Genomic DNA, 23,949 nt, shown 5'->3' on the forward strand with positions numbered 1-23,949 from the left:
TTCATGCTCGGCGCCAGGCGCTTCGCCAGTGTGAGGCAGAGGGTTCCGCCGCAACCCCCGAAGACAGGGACAAGGATTCTCTTCCACGTCTCCGCTCGGCAGGGTGGACGCGCTCCTGAGGGAAGCAGGCGCGCAGGCCATCGGATTTATTTGAAGGTCCATAAAGAGAAAACACACATACAAAAATAAACCGTAAAGACGCCGCGCGTGTAGAACATCCAACCAATAATGTCGATAACAGCGAAGTGGGGGCCGTTGACTGCAAGCCATGCGACTATTTGGGCCTCGTCCTGCGGTGAAGAAACGGTATCCTGAACTGTGGCACCCACCGTGCGGTCCGAGTCCTTGCACGGCAGCTTTATCACGATGCACGAATGATAGGGGTAGCTTTCCTCCGTGTACACGGTGCCGTTATTCCGATCCACGATCCACTTGAAGGCCCCCAACGGCCAGCCACCACCGCAGCCAAAGTTAGTGTCGTCGCACGACACGAGCATCTGCTCCGACAGTCTCGTCAGCGGGTGGCCGGCGAGAAACCACTGGCTCTCAACGTTGCCAATGGCGGCGAAGGCCCAGCACGAGCCGCACAGTCCCTGGTTCTTGACGGCTGTCACGGCGCCTTCCTTGCGCCAATCCTTTGCCGCGGGCGCGCCAACAACCTCCACGTCCACCGGCACTCTCGCGCGCTCCTGCGCCGCCGCAAAGTGCGCCGCGCCGTTGTGGTAGCGGGACCGGAATTCCTCGCGCGTGAGGTCCGAGAAGGGCGTGACGCCGAAGGTCGCGTGTGGGTTTGCCGCGGCGTGCAGCCTCGCAAGAAACAGGTTCTCCCTGAACACGCTCAGGCGGAACGCCTCCTCCGCGGCGCTCTCGTACACCCTGCCGTGCTTCTGCTTGAATTCTGCGAATTGCGACGCCAGCGTCTCCTCCGCATGCAGGCTCGCCGTCGCCGCGGGGACGAGGCACGCCATGACGACCAGGACGGCCGCGAGCAACAGCGCACGCGCCCAGCCAGACATTACTGTTTGTGTGGGTGTGTTTCCTTCCTTGTGTGCCTTCAACAGCGTCACCTTCAGACTGTGGTGGCGTGCGGGCGTTGACGTGGAGAGAAGAAGCATGCGCGCGTGTATGTGCACGCCGCGGTAAAGGAGCGTTGCCACGCTACCCCATCCCGCATGGTCGGGTGACAGTCGGGGACGGCGGTGGGTTCAGCCACAGTGAGGAATGCTCGGGCGCTCAACAGAAGCATATAATAGAAAAAAAGCATGCACAGAGCAAACCAATAAACAATCCACTCCACTGGGGCTTATTTGCCCAATAATAATGAGAACCAATCTTTGCCCGCACCGCGGCCGGATCCCTAAACGGCCGATGGCGACCCAAAGTCGTGGAGTTAAAATGGGCGAAGAAGTAAAGACGGCGGTTTTAACCCGACACCGGCACCAGGCGTATACAAATTTCTTTTGACCCCCGCCATCGTGAGACGCCGCGCTCTATTTTGATCGGATTCGCGTTTACCGTTTTCGAACTGGTAGGCTTCGGGCTCTTCCAGCCGCAAGACGCCGCAGGGTGGGGATCAAAAAGCGGGCGGGCGGGACGGCAAAAGCAAAAACAATTAAAAATTGTCCGGACACCACGGTGCGTTCCCTGCTTCCGGAACCGCGCCAGTCGACGATTCATAAAATAGGGACAAACATTCCAATTGTTTTTTGTCTTTTGCCTTTCTGGCGGGATTGGGCGAGGCAAAAAGAAGGAAAAGAAGGGCTGCGGCAACGGTTTCGGGATCAGGAAACGCACCGTGGTGCGTCGCGCCTTGCGCAAAGATTCCTAGCGGCAAAGCCGCATGGTACCCCGGAATGTGCCCGGCACGCTCTAAACGTGTTGCTTTCGTTTTCCAGAGGACAACGCAAATGCGCTAGATTGTTCGAGGAGCAAAAGAAACACTTCGTAAGCTATAAATGCGTGTATCCAATCCGAATAGTGCGTTGAACAATTAAGCGAGGAAGGGACGGACGAATTCGTTAGCAAGATTGCGATCAAAAATTCCCCATTTGGTTTCGAAACTATTTTTACGAGGTTACGTTCTTATTGGGGACTGTTGTGTATATCTTCTCGGCCATTTAGCTAAGATCAAGTTTTCAAGCTGTTCTTATCAGATTAATTCCTGATATGGGCTTCGTCCCAGGAATAGAAACCGCTGATCTCTCAAGTGTTCCTCCGGAGTTTCGCGTGTCCGGATGGAGCGCTTCCTTTTCCAAAATTGCGTTCGCTTTTTCCTTTTTTATGCAAGCCGAAAATAGGCAAAATATCCGTCTGGACCGCAGGCCGGACTCCGTCTTTATCTCCGACCAAACATTATAGGTAAAAGGGGCAACGCAGAAGCAGGTAGATCCCCCAATGTCCTCTGACAAAATGCGGATTCTGTTGTCCACTCGAGTGCTCTTTTGTACTCGGTTAGGATCTGAAATATTATTATTGACGCGGCTTTTCCTATCCCTCCAGCAATGAAGTCGCACCCTGTCGCGGTGCTGGGGCTTTGGTTGCGTATATCAACTGTGTAGCAGGGCGTTGCGGCGAGCACGACGGAGAGCAATACGACTTCACCCCTCGAGAAGGTTCCACGCCATGCCCGGTGCGGGGAGGTGAGGCGGTCTGCCTGCAGACTGTCGGACAAAACTGCACGACCGTTTCGCTGCGATCGCTCCGTTGATATCACCCGTGGCGGTGACGTCCACAAGAACCCTGGCCCGAGGAGGATGGCTACATCAATATTTGGCAGCTTAACGTTGCAAGCCTCTCGTCCGTAAAAAAGATTGCATTTGCTGCGCGACTGGAGCAGCGTCCACCTGACATCGTTCTTCTCCAGGAAACAAATACTCGAAGTGCCACAGCGGCAAAACTATCCGGCTGTAATGGCTTTCTTCGCGCCGCACTGGGCGCGCTGGTGGCGTTGCCACTCTGGTGCGCCACTCTCTGCCGTGCGGGCGCCTGACGCTCACTGGCACTGACCTCCTGGAGTCCATTGCTCTCCGTGTATTTCCACAGGGCTGTCCCAGCACCTGCGTGGTGAATCTCCACAGCCCTCCCACAGCAACCTTTAAGAGCTCTTCGTTTATTAGTACCATTCGTCGCTCAGGCCCCGCAGCGATTATCGCGGGTAAACTGAATTTACATCATGGACTCTGGGACAGACACCTTCCTTCAACGACTGGAGGAGAAAAATTCGTTGCTATTTTAATTGATTTCAATTTTGAACTGGCAAATGACCCGACACAGGCAACACGGATCGCACATCGTAATGTCCCGTCCCCTGACGTGACTGCGTATCGCGTGCTACGTGTCCCCCACTGGCAATCCACCCCCTACGTGGATTCGGACCACTGCTTGATATCTTACTTGGTGGGGATGGAAGACCGCATCCCGCGAATAGCCAATACGCTGCCTCAACGGAAGAAATCCACCTTTGCCCTGCGCAAAGCGGATTGGCCTGCTTTCACCTCGTTGTGAAAAACACTCCTTGCCGCCGCGTCCGCATGGTTGGAAATCCTCAGAGGCATCGTACGAGCAGCTGAGCGCCATACCCCGCGCGGCAGCCGTGACAACCCCAAAACAATCTGGACAAACGAAATGGAACAAGCCGAGTCCGCCGCAGAAGCAGCACACGAAGCACACACATTGCCTCGCCCGGAGAAAGCCTGGTTCGAGCCGAATTCATCCAAAAAGTGGTGGTATAAAATCAAGCCTTACGCCGTGGCTTCGCTGTGCTTTTGGAAGCCCGCGCGAAAAAACTTGGGGCCTCACCCCACACTGGCGATATCTCCGCGGTGTGGCGGCGCCGCGCCCTCATCCTCTGGAATCGGTTGTGCTCCGCACTGATCTTGGCCGCGTATGCGCCCTGCCTCGGCAACAGGCAAATCTGCTTGTCCGTCATTTTTTACGAGTTTCACGTGCCACATCACCTTGTACTGCTGCTGCTGCTCGCTGCACTCCTTTGAACTCTGGTGGCTGGGAAATGGATCGGCCTCTCACGCCGTATGAACTTGACGTGACCATCCGTGACTCCTTGCTCGGCTCGGCCCCTGGCCCCGACAACATGTTGAATGAATTTCTTCACCGTCTCGGGCCCGTTGCGCGCGGCACACTTAGAACGATGATCAACAACTCCCTCGCAAATGGCAGCCTGCCCGGCTCCTGGAATACGGTGGAAGCCATTCCCATTCCAAGCCTGGGAAGGATCCATGCCGCCTAGAGAGTTACAGAACTATCAAATCACTCTCTATTTTACCAAAGTTAACCGAAGGAATGATTCACCGCCGTCTGTCAGCGTTATTGCCGCACCACCCACGTCAATTTCGGATTTACACCTTCGCGTTCTACATCGGACGTGGTGAAACTTGTTATCGATGAAATTACTTGTGGATTGAATGAGTTTGGCATTGTGGAGTATGAGCGCCCTGGAAGCGGCGCCCCACACGACACCCTCGTCGCCATCGCTCGTTCGTAGTCTCGATTGATTTTTCGACTGCGTTCGACACCGTTGACCATGGGAAGTTATTCGGCATGCTTGACAGACTCCCGCGCCTTGGCCCTCGAACCAAACGCTGGCTGCACAACTACCTGCGGGGCCGCTATGTTAGGGTATGCGCTCGCGAACAGCACTCCCGGAAACAACTCACCTCAACTGGAGTACCGCAAGGCAGCGTCCCGGGACCCCAACTCTTCCTCTACTGTGTGGATGACCTGCTGCGCCGCCTGCACAACATCTATTCTGCCTCCGCATTCATGTACGCTGACGAACACACACTTGTTGCCTCAGGCGCAGACATCCATGCATGTGCTGCGGCAATGCAACCCGCCCTGTCACTTATAACGAAATGGGCTACCGAGCACAACCTGAAGATCAGCGCGGACAGGAGCGAGCCGCTCTATTCTGCGACTCCCCACACCGGCGGTCTGACGAGGACACCGCGGACCGTCGTCTGGGCGATGGAAACCCAGGCTGGAGGTCCCACCCGGTGCGTCTGCCCGGAAATGCGATTGATCGGGCCCTCAATTTTGGTGTGCACGCCACCGCCGCTGCAAGGCAGATCGTGCCACGCCGCCATCAGCCGCGTCTGGTCGTACAGGTGGGCGCGTCCCATCACACCATGCGATCCTTTTTGGTCGCATACGTTTATAGTGTGCTATTTCATAACGGTGGGGCAATTTTCCCGTACCTCGCTCCCACCTGCCTCCATAATGCGGAAGTACGGTACCGCGGAAGTAGTGAAGCGTCCCTTGGCCCAAGCACACATAGAGAAAATACGTCTTTCTACTTGGAATCCAATCTTCTCCCGCTCCGGAAGATACTTTGGCTCCGTGCGATCACGCAACGCAAACGCTATACACGCCTCCACGACCACGGGGATTTGCGTTCCCTTATCTACTCGGAACCGATGCCGCCTTCCATGCATGGGAAAGCGGCGACATCGATCCCGCTTCCGAGAGATGCTGTTATTAATGGATTGCAACGCGTCTGTGTAATTACTGGGATACCACACAACCACATTCGCGCGCCTCTTGCCCAACATTGAATTTTTCCCTGGGACACTGTGAACTGCAACAAAGTGAGATTTTATCAGCCACTGTTTGCCAAAGACGCCTCTGACGATGTCAGGCGCACGGCTTTTGATTCTACTCACTCCTCTTTGGAGGATTCTGGCTTTAAATTGTGGACGGACGGTTCTTCATCTCTCGCTGAACTCGCATCCGGATCCGCTGCGCTATTATGCGGCTCCACAAAGACAATTGATGTCCCTGTGGAGGTCCATCGTGCAGCAGCTGGCAGGCTCGCATGCTCATAGAGAGCCGAGTGCCTTGCCATTGAAAATTGGTTTAGACGTCTCATACTTTCTTGTCTGGAAAAATCCCAATCGCCCACACGAATACTGGTGGCGACGGACTCCCTTTCGTTAATTGAGGCGCTCCGCGTCGGCCCGTTGGCCGCGCGAGACTGTGCCACTGAAGCGATTTGAATTATCTTGCTTTCCTTGGTGAAGCGAGGCCACCACGTAGGCTTTATATTCTCCCCATCAAAATGCGGCATTCCACGCGATGAGGCCGCTGTCTAAGAAGCCACGATTGCGCGATACCTCCCGCAAGGGGCGTCCCAATCTGGCACGTGGACTTCCACACTGCAGTCAGGCGACTGTACTGGAAGGGGGCCCGGGAGGAAGAGGAAGGCGCACACACCGCACTCCAGGCGTTCGTCGGTGCAACAAAAAACACATCCCTGGTGCCCGGCCAAACGTTGTGCCCAGAGTGGTGCCTCCGCGCACAGGCACGACGCTGCTCCTGCCCACTCTTCGGTAGAATCGCAAGCGCCCTGCAGATCACAAGCGGCCCTCTGTTTCGGTAGCGCCGCCCCTACCACAATGAAGGGACGGATCCACCCCGACATCCTCCGGAACCTCCGCCTGTCGTGTCGACTGCGCCTTCTCGTCGAACGAAGAGCAGCAGCTTGTCGCCGTTCTGCCAAATCTGTGGTAGAGTCTTCTCGCCCGTGCAGAATATGAAGGCACACGCCCGACGCACTAACCCTGGCACTCCGCCCGTTGAGAAACGACTCACATGTGGATTCTGAGACAGCCCCACGGCCCTCCCAACAAGCGCCTCTCGCGCAGATCACCAAAAAAAATGCCGAGCGTATCAACGAACAAAAAACGGACAACGCACCTCTGCAAGCTCCAATGACAGCCACAGCCCTTCAGCCACTCCTCTGCCGCAACCCCAAAAAGCCGCTGAGCCCCGACGGCCCACGGGAGGCCCTGCCGCACACGCTGTGGGGATGCCCCCGCTCTCGACAACTGAGCGCCCGACTATCGGAGGACACGCCCTCTCGCACGACAGTGCCGTTCAAGACGGAAAAACCGGCCACGTTTCCACACACAGCCCTCGGGCTATTAACGAACAGCGGCCGCGAATTATAACAAAACAAAAAAAGCGGCAGACTTTGGGGTCCTCCAGCCAAAAGACACCGCCGCTCCCCTTCGCCAAGTCCTGAAGTGTAAACACACGACCGCGTGATATGCCGTCTTCGCGGTTTTCCGCAGGCCGAACGTAGGCAAAGGATGCCTGTATTCCGCGTGAACCAAAAACACATATATCCGTTGCAGCTCCCACGTCAGCGCGTGTGATTTTGATCTGCCTTTATTCGCCGCTCCTTGCAGCGAAGTGTTGTCCACCCAAACTTCCATGGTGGATGGCAAGATGGCGGAAAAAGGCCGATAAGGCTAAGCGTACCGCGCGCCTCGGCCTGCAAGATAAGAAAAGGCTTCTTCTCCCATTTTCCTCCGGCAATTTTAATGTCGCCGGAGTCTGGAATAAAAACGGCTCCCCATCCATGGAGCGATGCATCCGTGATGATGGCGGCCGATGCCTTTTCCGTGGGCTTGACGATTCGCTTACGATTATATTCTCGATGATGTGTCGCAATCTCTCGCCCAAACCAACCGCTGGCGGCGGAACGTTCTTCGGGGATGTCTCCTGCACAATTCCCCGGTTAAGTGCGGATAATCGTCGTCGCACTGCCTTGATAAAAAAGTAGTAGTCACATGAGCGCGTACCCAAAATGGCCGCCGCGTACAAAAAGCGTGACGCCACAACCTCCATTTCCGCGATGGTTGAAGAATTGAGCGCCGGCATGGCGCGTACAGACCGGACAAACTTGTCACTCAGGGATACCGCCCGGTGAGTGTGATCAAACCGCACCCACAGGAAGGTGTACTGCGTAGCGCCCGATTCGCGTTCCTCCCCCATGGATGCGTGACAGCCGTCCGGATTACGAAGCACTTGGGCTTCCCACAATGTCGCACCGCTTTTCGACCCTGTAATGCGTATATTACCGATCCAAACGACGATAGGCACCAATGGAGGTGCAGCGCAGAGGCGGTGAACCACCGTCGTCACCCCCGCAATTGCTGAAGTAATAATCTGGAGAATTTCTGGGCTGGCCTTGTATCCCATTGGGAGCCGTGTCAGCTCCACCAGCGTGCCGACCTCCACGCGGCATCGAAAGAGATGCCGAGTCTCCCGCGGTAAAGAGACCTGAAAAAAGGATGTCTTTAAGTCCAGGCAGGAAGCGGCCTCAGCCATCACAGGCGGCAAATAATGGGAAATGTGCGAAAGAGGAGCATGAGCCTCATAAGGGTCGTCTCTGTTCTTGTCGCGCAGCCACGCGATCCAACGTCGTCGTAAACCGGTGGTTTTCTCCTCCACAACCAAAAAAGGTATTATCCATCCGCCCACTATTGTGGACAAAGCGTCCTCGATTATTACCGCCTTTCGTAACAAACGCGCGTCAGAGGTTGAAATCCTCCCTGAGCCTTCGCGCGCCTTACCTGAGGAGGACGGAGGGAAAGGGGACCGCCCGACGAGTCCACAAACTTGCATGAGACTCTCCAAGGTGGCCGGGTTCAACCGACTCATGATCCACTCTAGATTCAACACGGGCACGTTGACTCGCTGTAACGGGATAGCGTGTTCATCTTGTGGAGTGGCCAGACGCGTCCTTGTCGCGCGTCTCGTTATTGTGGCAGCATGATTGTGATTAAAATAATGGAAAAAACGCTCCTCTGCTTTCAACCAGGGTTCCTGCCCTTCCGCAGTCTCTCCTTTCACATAAATGCGACCGGCGACAACACCTGGGTCAGCATTGTGGTGTACTCCCCAAATATCGAACCGTATTCTGGGGAAGGTCGAACGGATTGACGTGCTTCGCCAACAGCGAGATCACGTGTGGGTCCAAATTGTACGCCTCCACGATTTCAGCAGCGTGCCGCAACGCACCGCGCTTTATGGAATGAGCCGATGCATTTCAAGGAGCCAGAGCTCCTTCGACTTGGGCATTAGTAATATTTGTGGGCTTTTCGTTTTCTTGAAGTGTCCTGCATAGCTTTATAGTGTCAAACGCATCCCGCCCTCGTATCCTGACGAACCGCGGGGCACGGTGGGGATCCGCCCTCGCCGTCTTTGACGCCACGGACCAATTCAAAATTATGGTCCCGTCCGGCTCCAGTGTGAAACTGTTGGGAATCAAGGCCGCAATCTCGGACCAACGACTCGCCGTTATCCACGCAAGTCGAAAAACAACACGTTCCTTCCAATCGGTCCGGCTGCGGACAAATTGATCCATCCCTTCCTCCGTCAAGGGGCGCGCCTGTTTCGTCTCCCAATCACGCCGCAATTTTTTGTAACCTCAAAGCCGCCATGCCCAGCGGGGTTCGATTCATTTCCAACATAGACCGCAGCATCCCGCCGTACTGCCGTCGGGTCGATGGCGCCACATCTCATATTGCCGTCAAAAATGCCGCACAGCTCTCCTCATTGATCGGCTGTTCGTGTGTGCGTCGAAAGATTGTAAATCGCCCCGCTAGGGGCATTCTCTGCTCCCACGTTGACGGCGCCCACATTTATCAAGCCAACTCGTTCCCTCTCCTCACATAGCTGGCGCAGAGCAAAGATATCGGTGATTCGCGGTACCACAGTCGAGCGTCGTTGGCGTATAAGCTCCTTTGCGCTTCTTAACAATTGCGTGGGGCGATTCTAAAGAGCGGGTGGAACATCGGCGGTGCGGTGCGACGTCTTCTGTGGGGATTGGTGGGAGGTGGCGGAATGGGTGTGGCCGCCGTCATCCGCCTTCATAAACGGTGGGCAGCCCCTTTGCCGTTTTTTGACGTTTGCTTGTAGTTCGGGAAACCCCTTTTGGGACGCACGTTGCATGTAGAAGCCTCGTATCCATAAATAAGGCACAATTGGCATCGCAACGATCGTTGTTGTTGCGATCGAGTTCCCCGTCGATCCATGAAAGGCTGAGCCACCCTCGCGAATGTGTCATACTCATAAAAAGCCGTGTGAAGGCGGGCACGCAGCTTTTTGGGTCGGCACACTGGGGTCGGATTTAATCACGATCTGCATCCGGAAGACCCGCGGTATAATCCCGCCCAATTCCATGAACTGCTTGTCGGGCCCCCGATACAACCGCAACGCGCGCATCCACGAAGCCAGAATGTCAAAGGCAATTTGGGCGTGAGCGTCCCCTCGGTGCCAGTAATCGTAAGCGCCCCGGATGTCGAATAGGATTCCAAGGAATCCTCCATTCCAACTTCGCGGGACCCAAGTGGTGACGTCAAATTCAAGGAAACCCAGATCCTCTTCATTTGAACCGGAAGCTTCTTCTGAAGCTGGAGATCGAGAGGGCGAAGTCACGGGGTGAGGGAAACGTGGTCGCCCCAAATTGCCCAATGACGCATGAGTATTGACCCGCCGTCGCTCTCCCGTGAAAATGGGTTGGGGAATTGTGGGTGCAGCCGCGCCCCCGGCCATCAAACGCTCGTGGTGGGGTGGTGTCGTTGCGCCATCTTCGGACCCGTGCGCGGGTGCATCTGGCGGCCCTCTCCTGGAAGAGGGAACTCCCCGCCGTCTGGGCGCGTCGCCGCACCCCAAGCTGCAAGCCGCGCTTCCAAGGCACCGATGCGTGCCTTTCGTTCCTGGGGTTGTGCAAGGGTTGCCTCCAAATGGCGTTCGCGCCCCGCAAGCGCCGATTCTCGTTGCGCAAGAAGACCGTCCGCCACCGCAGTGTTCGACGCACGTGCCGAAAAGTGGTTATTCGCTTCCTCCGTCTGATGTTGAAGCTGCGCGCTTCGATTCTGCACGTCCGCGGCGGCGTAGTGCGACTTTGATCTCCGCCCTTCCGCGATGGTCAGCCCTTGCCGCGTCCCCGACTCACGGGCTGCCCTCATTATGGGCAGGAGGGATTGAGACTCAAAATTTGGTGCCTGGGGCGCCCGGAGATCCGCAATGTGCCCCGTAAGGGTTGAATCCTCCCAGTGCTTGGCGGCGTTTCCTGAAATCAATCGTGAGCCGCTTATGGTAGCACTGACAGTCATCATTGACTCTGACGGTCCCTTTTCATCCATGTAGGCGAGTTGCTCCTGTATATCGCCATGCTGGCGTACCAGATCCGCCATGCAATTACCGATAAGGCTCCATTCCGTTGCCGTGTAAAAGGAACCATCGCCATTCCTTTATATGAGCTTGCAGGAATCAGGTTTGGCTGTAAAAACAAAATAAAAATAAAACAACTAAATTCGTCTAGACGCCATTGGTTCCCTGATTCCTAGAATCGCGGTCAACCAAAGAATAATAAAGTAAAAAAAAGGCTCATGGAGAGTTCGCTTCATCAGAGTATATATCTTAAATTAGATAGCCCGTTTCCATGTGAACGTGCTATTTAAAAGATTAAAAAAAATTGGGTTTGACGCGTGGTTCCTGGTTTGCATTCTTTTATTTTTGCATGTGTGCGTAGTCGATTCAATATGTTTCTTTTGAAAATTATTTATTGGTAAGGAAGGAGACAAATACACTGTTCTTTTTTACTTGCTTCTTGTTTTACATTTCCGAATTCGTATTTTTTTTACGGAACAGAATGAAGTCTTGCGTTTTTTGATAAAATTTTGCTTATTTCTTTGCGGGGGAAGCTGAGGAAACTTCTTGCAGCTTCGTGGATTATAGTGTAATAAAATCTGTTGTACAAGGCGGGAGGGAGCAGAAAGCAAATTTTATTTTTGTTTTTTTCTCATTTCCTTTTTTCTTTTTTGCTAATGTATGTGTTTAGCCGGTACTTTTGTTGGGGACATTTGTTGTTTTGTGTGTTCCTTCTTTTTTTTTGGTTTTATGTTTGTTTATGGTGCTGCATCCTTCTTTATTTTCTTTGCTCAAAAAAAATTTTTATTTAGCTGTGTCAGTGAGATCATATTGCTTCCCAAAAGACCATTATTTATATTTGATGTCTGTGGTTCTTGATTGCGTACCAGATGCTAGTTACGAGCCATCTGAGGCGGAGCTCCTAGAGTATGGCAAGTGGCTCGGCATGAAATTTCCTGAAGATAAACCTTTTCTTTGGATTGCAAGGGAAGGTTTGAAAGCTCCTTTACCTGAAAATTGGAAGGCCTGCAGGAGCGAAAAAGGGGACTTGTACTACTTCAACTTCAAGACTGGTGAGAGCAACTGGGACCATCCGCTAGACAAGCAATTTAAGGAGCTACTTCAAAGCGAAAAAGAGAATCCCAGTCCGCAAAGTATTGCTAAAGGAGCAAAAAGATTGACCATTGAGATTGATAACGCGGCGGAAACTGTTACAGAACAGACTGAAACAAAGGAAAGTTGCTTATCTTCATCCAGAGGCAAATCGAGAATACAGAAACTGAAAACGCTCAAGTTGAAGAAGGAACTACCAGACAATCTTCGTCTTAAGCCAATTGCAAGGGTTAACTCTGGTTATGATACTAGTGAGCGTGGCTCAGAACCGGTTGGAGTGGGGAAAAGAACAGGTTCTAAGGCGTGCTCCATATTAAAACAGAATATAGAAAAATTATCCACTGAAAGATCTGAGGAATCTTTGAGTTCTGAAAAGGTGACTTTTGAAGCGGATTTGAATGATGAATTAAGGCATTTTCAAAGTGAAAAACTAAGAGAACATCAGGCTGCAAAAGATGAATATGAGATGAAACTGAAAGATTCCTGGAAACGTTATCAGAAACTGCAAACCGAGGAATATGAAAAAAAGATGAACAGTTACAAAGATGAATTAGAGAAAAAGTTATTTGAGGAAAAGAACAATTTAGAGGAGAATTATAGCACGAGTGTTCAGAAGTTTGGTAAAGAAGTTGCGGCCCGTGTGGAGTTAGAGGCAAAGCAGATGCGCCATTATTTGAGCGAGAAATACGAAAAAGAAAAGAGTGATATTGAAAAAGGCTGGCAAGAAGAATTGGAGAATTTCAGAAGAAGCAATGATTTGGAATTAGATAGACTGCGTGCTTCAAACTCTCAAAGTGTAGCAGAATTGAAGCAAGTTACAGACGAACTTTGGGAAAATGCTCTGTATTTTGTTGAAACTTATAAAAAAGCACAAGACGCATTTGTTGAAGAGTTGACAAATACTAAAATAATTTTCTCGAAGTTTGGTGAGCACGCGTTATCTAAGCTTATAGAAAATGCCAGGGAGCTATACAATACTGAATTAAACGAGATAAAAGATTCTTTTCAGTCGGAAATAGAAAAAATAAGGTGCCACTTTTTGGAAGAGATTGTGGCGTTCCAAAGGAAACGGAAATTGTTGTTAGAAGAAAAAGAAAAATACGATGAGGAAAATGAAACATTATTAAATACAGGAAAGAAAATATCGGATTGCACAAATTTGAAGCATTGTATGACGCATATAACACAACGGCAAGAACAAGATTCCCAAGAAAACACCAGGATACAGGGTGTGATAGAAAAAAGAGGTGATTTTGCTTCGGAAATTAAGGGAGACTCTGCTCGATTCGATGAAGATACAATGGGAGTCCGATCAGAAAAGGAATTATTTGAGTCCGTTGTTACATACATGAAGGAAGTTCAACGGAAAGAACTAGAGGCTGTTAAGAGAGATCTCAAACAACGCGCCGAGGAAGAACTGAAAGCAACTTTGGATGAGGTTGTGCGGGATCGACTTCATCTGGGTTTTGAACCCTTACCTGAAGAGAAGGATGAGATATTTTCTTTTCATGGGAGTGAAAAGGCTTTACCCGAGATAAAGACAGAAGAAAAGGAATCAGAAAAGGAGAGGTTGAGTACTGCTTTATCAGATACAATAAAAAAAGATGATCTTACTGATGTTCTTACGGAAGCGCTTCGTCGACTGTTTGCTGGTTCACCGTTTATTATTCCTTCTCCGAAATCTGGTGATGCTGCTACTGTTCCCAGCACTGCTATTTTTGGAGCCGTAAACGGAGCTAATGGGAAACAAACCTATAACGCAGAGGGTATATCGGTCCCATGTCGAACTGAGGTAAATACGCTGGATGGATTTCCTGTTTCATTTCAGGAACAAAAAATGCTTCTTGCAGGAGAACACCAGCGAGTTGCAGAAGGGAAGAGGTTTGTGGAGAATCAGCGCTTTGGTTTGGAGGAGCGACGCCAACAGCTTAAAATGGCGAGACATCAATGGAAGCAGGATGTGAGGACTGCGAAAGAAGAGGGGGTTCGGGCTTCTTCCAAGAGAGGAAAATTACTCAATAAAATTCGCATTGCATTGGAGAACCAAGCAAGGGGTCTTGAACGCGATGAGTCCATTCTTCGCGATAGTGAGAGGTGGCTTTTGATGAAGGAACAAAGTGTGTATCAAATGGAGAAGCATATCAAGGAATTAGAAGAAGGAAAAGGACGTGACACATCCATAAACAGCATTGATACTGTGGGTCTTGTAACCGATTTTTTTAAACCAACGATGCCGTCGTCTGGTTTCTATTCACCGAATCATGATACCATGCACGGGGTTGTACGCAAAAGGGATTTGGACCCAATTTACACCAAAACACTGGATAAAATTGCAAGACGTCTAGAGGAAGTTACCTCAATGATGAACATTCAAAAGCAAAAGCGAAGTTCCTCCTTGCCATATGAAAACTTGCCCCGAAGAAGGTCTGCACAAAAACCAACCAAGGGAGCTTAGTTGATTATTGACTGAAATTGTGAATTTTGAAGATAGTCCCACGCCTTCTCCGCTATTATTATTATTATTGATTTTATTCTTTTTTATTTTTTCTGGGTTGGGTGGGATGGCTTCCTGCTTCTACGCATATATTTGCAAATGGGACAGTTACAAGGAAAACCTTTATGGATGGGGTGGGTTTGGACTAAAATAGACTGACTGAGAATGCCGTTTCTTTTGAGACGGCTTTTAATTAGAAATTGCTTTTGTACATACTACATTGTTATCCTGATAAAAAACAAACTAATTATGTATCCGCCATTATTATTATGGTTATTATTATTATTATTATTATTTCCCTCATTCTCTCTCTATATATATGTATATATTTTATCTTTTTTTTTTTTTCTTGCTCATTTTTTTAAAGTGCCGTAATACGATTATTGCTTTCTTTAAAATGTTAAAACCGAGGACACTAGAGATAAAACGGAAAGGCACCAAGGAGCAAAATAGGTAGTTGTGAATGGCATGTTATCCCACGATGCATTGTTCTTTGGGTCGAAGACGAGGCTCTCCCATAATGTTTTTTGACGGCTTTGGTGAATTAGCTCGTTGCTTCCATCTCTCTCTCTATTTTTTTTTTTTGTTTGTTTGTTTGGTCTCTATTTGTAAATTCACGCCTCGCGCAAAGTGAAATTACTCTTGACTTGTTGCCGCCGTAACATTGATCTTTTTTTCTCTTTGTCCGTTTTGTTTTTCCGCGTATCGCCAACTATAGCTATTTTTTTTTAGTTTCCTTTTTTCCGTGGTAGAGAGAGGACACTCGAATTACGATATTTGGGCATCTGGGATATTTTACTGCCCGAGAATAACTAATAATTGTGAAACCACTAATAATAATCAAAACAAGAGCTCTCCAATACGGTGGGAGCCTGTTTTTCTTTAGTTGGTGTTACGTGAATCTAAAGGGCTAAGTAAAACTACGAGAAAAAAAAGGGGACAAGTAGAAACCTATCGCTGTGTGTACTTGAGAGATTTTGACGAGAAGAGCTATTTCAAGAAGTTGTTTTTTTATCCGGAGTTGCGAAAGCAAAGGCCATTACTCATGAGCTATGATGGATGCTTTGCGGAGTGCATGAAACCGACAGTCAAAGGAGATTTTAAGGTGCTTGACCAGCATTCCTCTTGGTCATCTGCACAGGTACCGAGTCAATTTTCGTGCAGAACGACGAACTTGTCTTTTCATCAAATAGGAGGAGGGCTAACGGCTTCGCGAGACTCTGAGGCGCACTCTGAAAGAATCTTTTCGGAGGACTCTGAACATGGAATCTCCTTGTTACCGGGTGGGTGCCGTGAGTCGTTTGGTGAGTATGGGAACTTTGCGCTCACGGAAGGCCGATTCCCATTGCACCGTTTTGAAGATGAGACGGACACCATTACGCAGGGGGAGGGAACCAACGAAGGAAGGGAATTGGGGTGCAATTTACCACCTTCAGTTTCTCACTTTTGGCCTCCATTCCCTCCCCCAAACTCAGAGAGCGCTGAGTTTGCTGAAACAGCCCCGCCGGCCGAAAGAGCAAACTATTCCCAATCTTTTCATCATACAGGAATACGATCAGAGTGTGTACTTGGAGGTAGCACCACGTCGCTACTGAACTTTTCCAGCCATCACTCTGGTGAGGGATGGTGGGCAACACGAAACATTAACTCGCTGGAACGCCCAAAACACGAACAACATCCATTTGAACCAAGCCCTATCGTATCACCGTTTTTTGCTCCTGTACAGTTGCTAAAACTACGGGGTCAACGACCTGAGCTGGATTGTTGCTCGGTTAACAGCAACAGTAACTGGGCGAGTGATGTTGACATTCCTCAGCGTGGTACACACGTGGAGATGTCAGTAAAATTGTCAGGATCAGAGGTGGCGAGTGCGAGGGCCATGAGTGGTCTCCGTCCAGATTGGGATCGGAGCAAGCGAGGGATAACCGGGGATTTATTTTATGACGAGGAACGGAGTGACTTCACGGAGCCTCCTCGAAAAGAACCTGAAGAGAGAAGGATGCTACGACAGAAGTGTTTGAATTCAGATTCGTACTTTGCCACCCGCCGCGGAGTGCACAAGGTATCCTTGGAGCGCGTTCGACGGCAGTTCAAACAGCACTTCATAAAATCCAAATTCGATTGAATTTCTGCCTTTGGTACAGAATATAGTGCTTGGTTGCAGAAGCAGATATCGAAAATTTTTTTTTATCTTTACGCGTTCTTTACATTTTTTCAATTTTTTTATTTTTCGCGTTTTTTTTCAAACGTGAAACTTGTCTGGTTATTATTCCTCTTTCCCTTGTTTCTGTGGTTCAACTAAATTTTTTTCTCAAAATTTTTTTAAAAATTTCTTTCCTTTTTTTCCACGTTTTGGGCCGAGCTTTTTTGCTTTCTTTTTTTTCTTAAAAAGGGGTATTTCTTGTTTGCAACATTCTTTGTGTTCACGACGGTGTGGCGGGTATCAGTATTTCTGCGCGTGTGAATATACCCCTTCACCTCCATTCATTTCTCATGGGCCTTATTTCTTTTTTTTATCTTTTTCCTCTTGTGAGCTTGTTTTGTATTGTGATGGATAGAAGTGGCGCCCTTTTTGCCTTATTTTCGAAAAGGTCGGAATTGAGAGGTAATGTTTTCTTTCCACGCATCGCTCGTTTTTATTCTCTATTAGATTCGTATAAGCTTGCTTAGGTGAGTGTGAAAGAATTTGGTGGGGACATTAGCACCTGAGGAAGACGGACCCTGCGAAGGGGAGGGAAAGAAGGAGAGAGAGTATATTGAAATGAAGGGAAAAGAAGTGGTATGCCGTGGCAGCAAGAAGATCCTCATTTCGTGTTCCCAGAAGCAGCAATAACAATATTAACAACAAAATCATCAGCAGCAACAAAAGAGGGCGAAGACTCTCGTTTTATTACTTTTTTTTTATTTCTAGGCTTCTGCATTTTTTACGCTTTGCGGAAGCCCCTTCTTATTTGATACCTTTTTTTTTTTTTTTTTTTTTTGCCTTTTCATGTGCATATGTGTGTTTTTATTTTATTTTTATGTGTTCGCTGTTCTCCAATTACAATTATATTCAATTGCTCCCAGTACCATTTTTCATCTGTTTCTCTGCGTCTGCATGTGTATGCCGCGGTGTGAGGTGTATCGGGAGATTGAACAGGAAGAATAAAGGAATAAACGACTGGGAATGGGCATGGGTAACGGGTGGAGAGATGGAGACAAAGAAAAGTAGCGGAACGAAACGAGGCGAACGAAATGCATACAAAAAACAAACAAACAAAAAAGAAGACTGACGATAGAAATGAAGGAGCTGAGTGGTTGGAGCGGGGTGTAAAACGGTACAGAGCAAAGCCGGCAAAAAAGAATGTGTAGAATATGCCCAAGGTACGAGGTTGGCTCGCTAATGAGCCACGAGACGAGGGGCAAAAAGGGATATCAGCATTAAGGCATATATAGCGTTTTGAAGAGAAATATAAATAGGAAGGAATGAAGGCGGTGCCAATGCATTGTTCTGCATCATGAAACAGTGCTAATTTCATATTGCTTGGGAGAAGTAAATGAGAGTGTATTGGTTGTATTAAAACGAAGAAGAAGACAATAATAATAAAAAAAGTAAGAAACATATGCTCTCTTCTTTTGAGACTTTTTATGTTCCTATTTAAATTGTTTTTGTTGTTCTTTGGCTTCCACACCCATTCCTTCCTTTTTTCTTCCTCTCATTATTTTCCCTGCATTCATACCTTTTTTTTTTTTTTTCGAACGTTATTATTATTATTATTACTATCAATTATATGCATACTATTATGGGTTGTTGATTTTTTATTATGATTATTTTATTTTATTGGTAGTTGATGACGGTACTCTGGGCTAACAAACACAGTCTCTTTCTCACCCTCATATATGTACATATATAATATATATATAAACTTGGATGTGCAACACTGAGCCATGGGCTTTTCATGGGGTTGTCTTTTTTTCAATCATGCACGCGTATATATATATATATATATATATTTGTTTTGACAAGATCCCTTTTTGAGTGCCTGTTTGAGCTTTTTTTTCTCTGTGTTTATATTTCACTGGCCCTTTGCATAAGTGAACGCAAAGGAAACAACAGAAATATATGTATATGGTTTCTCTCTTCTTATTTGTCAGTGATACGTTTTAAATAAAAAATTTTTTTTTTTTTTTTTTTTCCGGAAAAAACTTTGCTTCTTACCGGAACAGTTTTTTCTATGAAGTACTCGTATCTATATATATATACATATATATATGCAATGTGTCTTGGTTTCTAATCAATTGTTTCCCCAATGGAGTCTCTGTGCATGTATCCTTCTGTTTACTTGTTTGCGGTAAGGGCGATGCCGCTGAGGGAAGTTGGGGGGCGCAATATTAGGGACGATGAGAGTCATGCGTAACATTGTGCATCTTTATTTTAATTTTTATATACGTCTATAAATGTCTTTTGATTTAAGACATGTCTATACATATCAATCTATATGGTGTTTTATATATCTATTTATATCAACATGTGAGGCTTTATGCATGAGAGTAGAAAAGGAATGAGTGTCTGTTAGGAGAATTAAGTTAAATAACTCTTTCAGTTTTTTAAAAAAGTTTTCCTTCTCTCTCTCTCACTTTATATATATATAAACATCTTCTACGTCTTTTTTTTTTTTTTTTTTTTGGTTTCAATTTATACAGGAACGATTGTTTTTCCTTTCAATCTTGTCTATATATATATATATATATATATACATATAATATAAATGTGCGGATATACGCTTATATACGTAATTGGATTTTCATTCTATATATTGTTATTTGTTATTGTTTCTTTGGTAGAGTATGGCAGGTGGCTGATAATTGAGAGGATTGTGGCAGAGGCAGAGTAACCCTTCTTAATCTCTTTTTTTTTTTTTTTAATTTCAGAGTGATTGTCTCTGGTGCGTTGCTTGTTCTTTTTGCTTCTTTTTTTTCTGTCGTTTTCCATCCTCTTTTCCGATGCATTTTTCTCCTTCCAGACACATTCAGTATCAGTAAGAGAGAATTCGTGTGTTTTCAATGATTCCCTGCCGCTCCAACCAACAACAGCATCAAAACATCTCCAAAACGAGGCGAAGCGCTTATAACTTTACGGACTTTTGCGACGGACGAAATTCATCTGCACCGATGCGTTCTGTCGTTGCTGGCGACGCTGGAAAGGAGCAATGTTCACAGCAGCAGAATGGTGATTTGGTTGTCATGACTGATATCATGGAAAGAACAGGTGCATCCACATCTGCCGAACGTGAAACGAATTGCAGTGAACGTTCTTTGCTAGAGGACAATATAATTCCGGTGTTAAGCATGAGCGAACTTACAACAGTGTGTCCACAATTCATCGCTACACCGACCATCGCCACCCCAAATACCCCCAATTGTTCTCATTTTAATGCTGCCACTCCTTGTTTGGAGAAATCGCCATTATTATCCTCTTCTTTTTCTGCTTCGCCGTCAGGATGCGAAGATGAAAAAAGTCTGGGATATTCTGCAGCTGTCTTTGAATCCGATGGAGAGAAGGATGATGACTGTGATTCCTTGAAAAGCGCTGACAAAACTAAACTCAAGGCACCTTATCTCATTAACAAATCCCCTGGCTCCATTGCTGCAATTGAATTGGCGTTGTTGACAAACTCAAAGGAGGATGAGCATACGCAGTCGGATGGGGCATGCTCGATTGACAAGGATTTGGAGTCTGCACTGGAGGAACAAGGGGGTTACGGCACCTGGAACTTGGTGACGTCGCGTCTGAAAGCAGTGCATCTTCGTCACATGGCGCACAAGTATGCATTGGAAGTTGTTCGTCAACGCTATGGAGGCAGGATTATAGATGATTCATCTAAGTAGCTTTTAAAGGACATTGTGATTTGTGCTATGGAGGAGGATTCTTCTCCCTTTTCCCTTTTGTTTGAAAAGAAAAGAAAAAAAACACGTGCCTTGAGAGTTTTTTTTTTTTTTTTTGCGTGTCTTTTGATTTTTATCTTGGCTGTATGTGAGTGTCTTTCTGTTTTTTTTTTTTTTTTTTTTTTTTTGTTTGCGTGTTTGTGCCTTTCCCTCCTTTTTTTTTTTTTTTTTTTTTTGAGAATATATATATATTTATATTTATATATTTTTATACAGTAATATATATATATATTATACATATATTATTATTATTATTATTATTATTATTATTTGTTGTTTGTTGTTTGTGTTTTGCACTTTTACCCTTGGATTTTTTTTTGCTTCCCCCTTTTTATCCATTTTTTCCATTCCTCCTTCCTCTTCACAGCTCAATGGAGCTTGAGACACGGATGGAGATCACGTCGTTGGGATGACTGCGAATCTCGGTATTTGTCATTGATATATATACATATATACATATATACATATATATATATATATATAAAGGTGTTTCTGCTGTTAATAAAAGATGAAAAGAAATACGGGTGGGGTGGGGTGGGGGGAGTTAAATGGGCGGGAAAGAAAGAGAAAGAGAGAGAGAGAGAGCGCCTGCGCGTTTGTATGCTTGTAGAATAAAACGGCTGGTAACCCCATTCTCACTGCCACACAGATGTACACGCACGGACAGAAAGACAGACAGAGAGAAAAAGAAAAAGGGAAAATAGGCTTAATTATGAACATACATACATACATACCCTGCAACGTGATAGAAATGAAACTCCCACTTTACCCGGAAAAAAAGGATCAGAAGAGGATGGAAAAAACAACAACAAAAACAACACAGACACACACATACACACGTATTCGTGCTCAGAGGAGGAGGAGGGGAGGAGAGGGAAAAAAGAAAAGAAGGATGAAGCGGGGGTGTGCGCGCAGATGACTTTATACCCACACCCTTTTTTTTTTTGCTTTTTTCCTCCTCTCCTTTCAAGGAAACAAATGAGACAAGGTGAGGTGGGAATAACAATCAAGCTCCCAGAAGAAAATAAAGAGGCGTAAAAACCCACCCAATTGGAATTAGAAGTAAAAGCAGAAGAAAAAACAAAAACAAAAACAACAAAAAGACAATGCTGATAAAACGAGTTGTCAGGCGAAACAAAAGCGACAAGTAAAAAAAAAAAAAAAGAAGTAATGAGTGAGTCAGTGAGTTGAACATGGAACAGAAGACATCATTTATACATACAATTGCTTATACATATATCTATCTATACCTATACCTATACCTATACCTATAATTGTAAAAAAAAAAAAAGAGAAACCAAATATGTATCCCAACTATATATTAATTTTTTATATAAATGAATCTCTATCTATCTAACTATCTCTTTCTCTCTCTCTCTATATATATATATATATATATATATATATCTATGTGAACAAACTTATATCATGGTGGCTTTTTTTTTTTTTTTTTCTTTTTTTGATTCCCACCCTTCATTTGCTAATGACTTTTTTTTTTTTTTTTTTTTGTTGTTTCTTCTTCTTCTTTCACATGTTCCTATTTTCATACTATATATATATATATATATATATACGTGACGCATATATTCATGCATACTCCTCCAAAAGCCGATGGGGGAAAAAAAGGGGAACGAAGGAAAAAACAAAAAAAACTCCGTTGTTTCTTTCTTTCTTTCTTTCTTTTTCTTCCTTCCATGTGTGTTCACTTTGCTAGGAAACAAAAAGAAAAGAAAAGAAAAGAAAAGAAGAAAAAAAAAAAAAAAAAAGGGAGGAGTTTTGATCCCTTGAAAACACAAAAAAAACCGAAACTCATACCCTCTCCCCCAAAAACGTTCAATATATATCCGGCTATATATATTTATATATATAAATACGATCAACTCGTTGTACGGTTTTACATAGACACAGAAATAGAAAAAAAGCGACAGAGAAGAAAAAAAAAAAAAAAAAAAAAAGCAAAGTGAGACGAAGAGGAGGAGGAGGAGGAGGAGAGGGAAATGAAAGAAAAAAAAAAAAGTCAGAGCATGGGGACTATGGAAGGTGCGGGCCGATTGTGGGGGTTCGTCTTTTTTTTTTTTTCCCTTACACTTCTCTTGTAAACTGCACTCAACGAAAAGAAGAAACTTTTTTTTCTTTTCTCCCCTCCCCTTACCTGCATTACCATCCCGTTTTACGTGTCGCAGGCTCCCAACTACATGGCACGGGGACACACATGCATGCGAGAAGAAGAGGCGATGAAATAATCTCAAAGCCATCCTTTGGGCCCAAATATGCGCCTTTTTTTTCCCCCTAACCCCCCCCACTCACCAACCAACAAAATGAACGAACACCACAATAATAAGATTAATATATCAAAACCAAATCAAAACTAACCAAACAAACAAACAAAAAAAAATGAACGAGAAGAGGATAGGGTGGTGGTGGGAGTATTTTACGAGTGATGAAAGTGTACTTATGTCTTTATCCATTAAAAAAGAAAAAACAAAAAAAAAAAAAAAACCGTTTATATAAAATATTCGGGTTTTTTTTTTTTCTTCTTTTTTATTATCTGCTATTTATATACATTATATGCAATACAAATATATGTATACGTATATATTGACGGGATGGTCGAATGAGTAAATGAAAAACAAACAAACAAACAAAAGACTGACTGTAAAGGGTATATATACATACATACATGTATAATGCGTATTTCTACCTATAATAATGTAATTATATGCAACAATGCCTTATATTAAGCATAAATCATGTGTTTTCTTCTTAAAAGAAAGTGAAACAAATAGCAAATAAGATACACGTTGTTGTTAGATAAATACACTGCGTGAACTGTTGAGAAGAATGTAAATGATGTGGATAGCATATATATATATATATATATAGAAACATAAAGTGGGAAGGAAGAAAGGAAAGGAAGAGGGAGAGAGAGTGAAGGAGTTGACATGTGTTGTGTACATGTATATGATTCTCTCTCTCCCTCTCTCTCTCTCTCTATATATATATATATATATATATATTTGTATATTTGTATATTTGTATATTCATGGGACGGTATGATGCTTAATTCCTTATGCCCCTACATTTCTGAGAATTAATTATTTGGGCGAATGCACTGCATAACGACGAAATGATGAACAGGATATAGGAAACGATTGGAAAGAAACCAAATTTGACTCAAATGGGGTAGGATTTGATTACAATGCTCAGAGTCTCGGATATTTTTCTTGTTCCTCTCCCAACCACTCTCATTGCATGGGTGTGAAGCAGAGAGAGAGAGAGAGAGAGATGAAGAGTTCGTCGCTTGTCCTTTATAAATTCGATCTTGGGGGTATTGTTATCAGAATCCTTTTTTTTTTTTTTTTTTGATTCATTTTTAGTTTTTTCTTAAATTTTTTTTTTTTTTTTTTTTTATGGGGGAAATGGGGGGCGAGAGGGAAGGAGGGATGATGAAAATATTT

At 46.0% G+C, this 23,949-nt stretch overlaps 4 protein-coding genes and 1 non-coding gene across 5 annotated transcripts, besides 44 other annotated features; 4 read left to right on the forward strand and 1 right to left on the reverse strand.

The window, feature by feature from the left end:
- Positions 1 to 205: part of a sequence feature (areas merged during assembly that could not be assigned to a particular haplotype. This can correspond to areas where the two haplotypes were merged or to regions with more than two copies in the genome that were merged during assembly.) that runs on past the window's edge.
- Tc00.1047053506529.550 (cysteine peptidase, putative) lies at positions 147 to 1,115 on the reverse strand (the record flags this gene model as incomplete). The annotated part of the gene is made up of 1 exon (XM_816861.1): positions 147 to 1,115. One exon carries the CDS (start codon positions 1,113 to 1,115, stop codon positions 147 to 149), a length of 969 nt encoding a protein of 322 aa, XP_821954.1.
- Positions 206 to 762: a sequence feature (heterozygous, non-Esmeraldo-like haplotype).
- Positions 763 to 1,013: a sequence feature (areas merged during assembly that could not be assigned to a particular haplotype. This can correspond to areas where the two haplotypes were merged or to regions with more than two copies in the genome that were merged during assembly.).
- Positions 1,014 to 1,534: a sequence feature (areas merged during assembly that could not be assigned to a particular haplotype. This can correspond to areas where the two haplotypes were merged or to regions with more than two copies in the genome that were merged during assembly.).
- Positions 1,535 to 2,028: a sequence feature (heterozygous, Esmeraldo-like haplotype).
- Positions 2,029 to 11,086: a sequence feature (areas not merged during assembly with more than two copies in the genome that could not be assigned to a particular haplotype).
- On the forward strand, positions 2,103 to 2,242 carry Tc00.1047053506529.570. Its single transcript, XR_008255360.1, has one exon. It is a non-coding gene; the product is annotated as a small nuclear RNA (snRNA) U2 (small nuclear RNA).
- Positions 2,926 to 6,763: a mobile genetic element.
- Positions 4,032 to 6,884: a mobile genetic element.
- Positions 6,977 to 7,019: a mobile genetic element.
- Positions 11,087 to 23,949: part of a sequence feature (heterozygous, Esmeraldo-like haplotype) that runs on past the window's edge.
- Positions 11,593 to 11,744: a sequence feature (T-rich).
- Positions 11,720 to 14,527, forward strand: Tc00.1047053506529.590 (hypothetical protein, conserved; the record flags this gene model as incomplete). The annotated part of the gene is made up of 1 exon (XM_816863.1): positions 11,720 to 14,527. One exon carries the CDS (start codon positions 11,720 to 11,722, stop codon positions 14,525 to 14,527), a length of 2,808 nt encoding a protein of 935 aa, XP_821956.1.
- Positions 14,581 to 14,619: a sequence feature (AT_rich).
- Positions 14,827 to 14,862: a microsatellite.
- Positions 14,879 to 14,914: a sequence feature (AT_rich).
- Positions 15,612 to 16,691, forward strand: Tc00.1047053506529.595 (uncharacterized protein; the record flags this gene model as incomplete). The annotated part of the gene is made up of 1 exon (XM_816886.1): positions 15,612 to 16,691. The coding sequence occupies one exon, from the start codon at positions 15,612 to 15,614 to the stop codon at positions 16,689 to 16,691; it is 1,080 nt and encodes a 359-aa protein (XP_821979.1).
- Positions 17,526 to 17,547: a microsatellite.
- Positions 18,308 to 18,388: a microsatellite.
- Positions 18,537 to 18,559: a microsatellite.
- Positions 18,722 to 18,741: a microsatellite.
- Positions 18,793 to 18,819: a microsatellite.
- Positions 19,213 to 19,232: a microsatellite.
- Positions 19,279 to 19,313: a microsatellite.
- Tc00.1047053506529.600 (metaciclina II, putative) lies at positions 19,610 to 20,434 on the forward strand (the record flags this gene model as incomplete). Its single annotated transcript, XM_816865.1, has 1 exon — positions 19,610 to 20,434. One exon carries the CDS (start codon positions 19,610 to 19,612, stop codon positions 20,432 to 20,434), a length of 825 nt encoding a protein of 274 aa, XP_821958.1.
- Positions 20,595 to 20,667: a sequence feature (T-rich).
- Positions 20,672 to 20,731: a microsatellite.
- Positions 20,732 to 20,762: a microsatellite.
- Positions 20,930 to 20,974: a microsatellite.
- Positions 21,048 to 21,076: a microsatellite.
- Positions 21,556 to 21,598: a sequence feature (A-rich).
- Positions 21,701 to 21,764: a microsatellite.
- Positions 21,807 to 21,830: a sequence feature (AT_rich).
- Positions 21,870 to 21,902: a microsatellite.
- Positions 21,928 to 21,952: a microsatellite.
- Positions 21,980 to 22,019: a microsatellite.
- Positions 22,041 to 22,064: a microsatellite.
- Positions 22,152 to 22,174: a microsatellite.
- Positions 22,212 to 22,255: a microsatellite.
- Positions 22,341 to 22,364: a sequence feature (AT_rich).
- Positions 22,422 to 22,446: a microsatellite.
- Positions 22,459 to 22,487: a microsatellite.
- Positions 22,961 to 22,990: a microsatellite.
- Positions 23,353 to 23,373: a microsatellite.
- Positions 23,458 to 23,484: a microsatellite.
- Positions 23,484 to 23,532: a microsatellite.
- Positions 23,757 to 23,777: a microsatellite.
- Positions 23,838 to 23,901: a microsatellite.

Source organism: Trypanosoma cruzi, genomic scaffold (assembly GCF_000209065.1).
Source record: "Trypanosoma cruzi strain CL Brener 1047053516597 genomic scaffold, whole genome shotgun sequence".
NCBI classification, from domain to species: Eukaryota; Euglenozoa; class Kinetoplastea; order Trypanosomatida; family Trypanosomatidae; genus Trypanosoma; species Trypanosoma cruzi.